This window comes from Musa acuminata, chromosome BXJ3-5, assembly GCF_036884655.1.
Source record: "Musa acuminata AAA Group cultivar baxijiao chromosome BXJ3-5, Cavendish_Baxijiao_AAA, whole genome shotgun sequence".
Classification (NCBI taxonomy): domain Eukaryota; kingdom Viridiplantae; phylum Streptophyta; class Magnoliopsida; order Zingiberales; family Musaceae; genus Musa; species Musa acuminata.
The window spans coordinates 34,725,667-34,729,796 of record NC_088353.1 but is presented as its reverse complement, the minus strand read 5'-3'; the positions used below and the strand labels follow the sequence as shown (position 1 = coordinate 34,729,796).

The 4,130-nt window shown below is 39.6% G+C and overlaps 1 protein-coding gene across 1 annotated transcript; it reads left to right on the top strand.

The window, feature by feature from the left end:
• Positions 1 to 267: 267 nt before the first annotated feature.
• Positions 268 to 3,023, top strand: LOC135637703 (cyclin-D4-1-like). The gene is made up of 6 exons (XM_065150432.1): positions 268 to 769; positions 1,298 to 1,384; positions 1,513 to 1,611; positions 1,693 to 1,894; positions 1,996 to 2,117; positions 2,199 to 3,023. Exons 1-6 carry the CDS (start codon positions 455 to 457, stop codon positions 2,412 to 2,414), a joined length of 1,041 nt encoding a protein of 346 aa, XP_065006504.1. The 5' UTR covers positions 268 to 454; the 3' UTR covers positions 2,415 to 3,023.
• The last annotated feature ends 1,107 nt before the right edge of the window (positions 3,024 to 4,130 follow it).

The following is a 4,130-nucleotide window of genomic DNA, read 5'->3' as shown; positions in this document are numbered from 1 at the left end:
AAACCTCAACTAGATTTATCATGTCTTTGTACAAACGGATCATACACAATTAAATCAACCACATTCTCCCCATCACCAACATGAAAACCAAAAGGACACCCCGGTGGACCAAAACAAAACAAAATTCCATCTTTGTTTAACAACTTCGCTCCATCTTTTTTAATTTTTTGTCTCTTTTTGCAAGACATTTTTCTCGGTGTCATTTCGCTATCCTCACACAATGGCCTTACAAAACCACAACCTTTCCTCTATGCAACAGTGGTTCCATCCTACTGTCCTCTTCCACTACCTCTCCCCCTCCAGAGAGCACTACCAACTTTGAAATCGTTTTCTCCATGAAAAAGGAGGCACCTTTGAATGAGGATGCAGGAGGGAAAACAAGGACCTTGTGTCAACCGTAAAGCTTGAGCTTTAGTCCCACCATTATCCTTGCCTTTTGATATATCAAGCAGCAATGGTTCCGAGCTATGACTATGCTTCCTCTGCCCTCCTCTGCGTTGAGGACAACAGTTGCATCCTGGGTTTTGATGACGGTGACGGTGATAACGACGAGGAGGAGGAGCATACCCGTGGTTGTGTTTCTCAACAAAAAAGGTGCGATTTTTATGGGGATTTCCCCACGGGCTTTCCCCCCCAATCGGACGAGTGCTTGGCTTTCATGGTCGAGAGGGAGACCGCGCATATGCCGAGGGAGGACTATGCCGAGAGGCTGCGTTCCGGGTCATTAGACTTGTCCATTAGGAGAGATGCCATTGATTGGATATTGAAGGTGGCTTCTTGTTTTCTACAGATTTTTACTCAAGTTTTCTTCTTGTTATAATCTCTTCTATTTTATTTCCTTTAGTGTAGATGGGTTCTTAGGCCACTGCAGATGCTATTTGACGTTACATCTCAACATAATACTGGTTCTTTGCCTTTTGCTTAGTTGTGGTTGAAAAATGAGATTTTTATGTTCTTTTGTTGTATGATATAAAAGTTTATTCTGTGTTTTATTCTCTACTTGTATTCTTATATAAGTGATTTCTTTTACTCTTAATGTGTTTAGGAGCTCTTGATATTTGACCAATATGTCAGATTTTGCTCTAACAACTATGAAAAATGTGGTTTTGTGAGTCACCTTATGTTTCCTTTTTTTATTCTGGTTTTGTCCATGCATTCAATAGTTTGGCTCTGGGAATTGAATTCTTTTGGTTTTGCATTCACTTGTTTTGCTAATAGTAATAGTGTAAGGCTTTTTTCTGCATCTGAGCTTTGTCATCTTCATTATGGCTAATGACATTGGTAATGTATCGAACAGGTCCATGCGCATTATAATTTGGGACCATTGAGTGCCTATTTATCTGTAAACTACTTGGATCGGTTCCTGTCTACCTATGATCTTCCTGTAAGAACTTTCACATTACCTTGACTCTTTTATCTTAGAATGCCTTGAGAAATTGCAAGGCCATTTTTCTGCTGTAATATGGATTCATCTAATCTATTTACTTCAATTTGTTCTGGTTTTAATTACAGGAAGGCAAGGCTTGGATGACACAACTATTATCCGTGGCATGCTTATCATTGGCTGCGAAGATGGAGGAAACCGATGTCCCTCTCTGCCTGGACTTGCAGGTGAGGAAGCATTTCAAGAACAGAAGTCTCCGATATGTTCTTCGAACCTTTTGTGAATTTTCCTGTATTTTCTTTGATTAGGTGGGCGAGGCAAAATATGTATTTGAAGCTAGGACTATACGGAGAATGGAGCTTCTGGTTCTGAGCACACTTAAATGGAGGATGCAAGCTGTGACTCCATTCTCTTTTATCGACTTCTTCCTGAACAAATTCAGTGGTGGCAGTGTGCCAACTGAAGCGGCGATCTGTCGATCGATGGAGCTCATTTTGAGCACAATTAGAGGTAGATTTCTTGCCGAAAGCTCTAAAATTCTATGTATATTTGTTACAACAGGAAAGCTAGATTAGAGTTGTGTAGCTAAAAGTGAGGTTATTGAGGTGCAGGGAGTGATTTGCTAGAATTCAGGCCTTCCGAAACTGCTGCAGCCATTACAGTGTTGGTTTTGGAACAGACACAAACCATGGATGTTGAGAAAGCTGTGTCCGGTTGCATCCAAGTATCAAAGGTAGATAATTAACTGCACTGTTCTTGTCAAATAGTTTCATGTTTCACCTAAACTTGATGAACTGTGTGGTTTTTGCTGCAGGATCAAGTGTTGAGATGTTATCAAGTGATTATAGATATGGAATTGAGGAGAAACAGGGAACTCAAAAATGATAGCATATCACTCAAAAATGATAGCCCCATTGGTGTGCTGGATGCCGCATGCCTGAGCTATAAAAGCGATGAGGGAACTGCTGAATCACATGCAACATGTCATCATAGTTCTGCTAGTAAAAGGAGGAAAATAAGCAGGCCATGAATGAAAAGCTTGGTATCTCTCTTCTGCTTGGGATGATTTGTCACCATCAAACTGGTAGTTTGATATGGCCATAATCTTAGATTAAAAAAGAAAAAAGAATAATTTCTCATATGCCTACGATTTGAATGGAGCAGCCATCAGAGATCAGGTGGTAAACTGTAAAGAAGTATGATGAGGAGAAGACCATGAAACAACTATATTAAGGTAATTGTTATTCTTCTTTCTTGGGAAAAAGATCAAGAGAAGTGTTATGTAGGAGATCAGACTGATCAGCTTGTGTCTGCCATGCTTTTGTTTGACCACTTGTCCCCTTAGATTCTGGACTTTGCTTCCATGTGATTAAAAGAAGGAATCCACTGTTTAGTGGGTGCTTGTGGGGGAAGCCCTCTTGGAAGTTTCAGTCTCTTGTTTAAGCTTTTAGGAGCAGCTTCAAATGATGGAGGAATGATTCCCTGCTGCCTTGTTCTTCTTTGTGTCTCAGTCTGCTAAAGCATCTTTTGTCATCTGTAATGAGCTGCTACTGTGAGTGCATCCCAAGATCTATTCAGTGTTGTAAGATTGAACTTGTCTGCAAGTTGATGTTAATTCTAAACTAATTCTGTAGAAACACATGCCATGGCTTTGTGTGTGCACTGAGATCCACCTTTACATATTCATGTGCAGATATGGTTTCATGTTGTTGCTATCATATTCATTTGTGCAGAGATTCCTTGGAATGCTCAGTCAGCTCTCAGCTGCTATCATGTTGTTGCTACTATAACTGCAGGATGTATTATATAGCTCATATACTATTCAAAGACTCAGATTATGACAGATGTGTGGTTAATCAGATTGGAATATTACAATCATCCTCCAACACAGATATATATATATATATATATATATATATATATGTATGTATGTATGTATGTATGTATTCTACAGGATTGGCTTTTCCTCCATGAGTACATAGTACATTTACCATGACTGAATCACTGGTTGGAATTAAAGAGGAACAATTGGTAAGTAACAAACACAAGAGCATTGAGAATAGTTGATGCAGAAAACCTTTTGCTGTCACTACCATGATATATTAGTCACCCAAAACTGAGTCATAGGACATAGCTGCCGTCGAAGCTCTTAAGACATCAAGCAAAGTACTCAGGACTACTCTCAAGCAAAGTACCAGCAAAATCCCAACAATTTGGAGTCTGCTTGTGTAGAGAACAATATCCAAAGTTAATCTATATATGTTATGTCATTGTAATGCATTATGAATGCAACAGATTGATAAGAGACTTCAAAACAATGGTGAATGCAGCTGAGTTATTCAGCTGTGATTTCAGGTAAAGTAATCTACTGATCTACAGACACAAAGTGGTTGATCAGAATTCACCTCATCTCCCAGCTCAAAACAAGTCTGAGAGCAAGCATTGAACACTACAAAAACTTTGGCACCCCCATCACAAAACATCTTGATCTGGATTGAAACACAGGAGCAGAACAGGACCACCTTTGCAAGGACAAGACTAGCTCTTTCTCAATGTCTGTCACCTCCACCATGAACGGACAATAAGAAGATAGCTGTAAAAGATCAAAGGATGTAGCACATGAAGGACATACATCAAACAATTTTGCCTGAGTTGGAGCAAGACAAATCATTGATCTTGCCCATAGCTTGATCTGGTACAGGAACCAGAGTGATGAAGAAAATATGCATGATCCTTCAAGTCCAGC

Coding starts and splice junctions, on each gene's coding strand:
- LOC135637703 (XM_065150432.1), top strand. CDS start 455: ATGGTTCCGAGCTATGACTATGCTTCCTCTGCCCTCCTCTGCGTTGAG. Junction 770..1,297: donor CCATTGATTGGATATTGAAG/GTGGCTTCTTGT, acceptor TGTATCGAACAG/GTCCATGCGCATTATAATTT. Junction 1,612..1,692: donor CTCTCTGCCTGGACTTGCAG/GTGAGGAAGCAT, acceptor TTCTTTGATTAG/GTGGGCGAGGCAAAATATGT.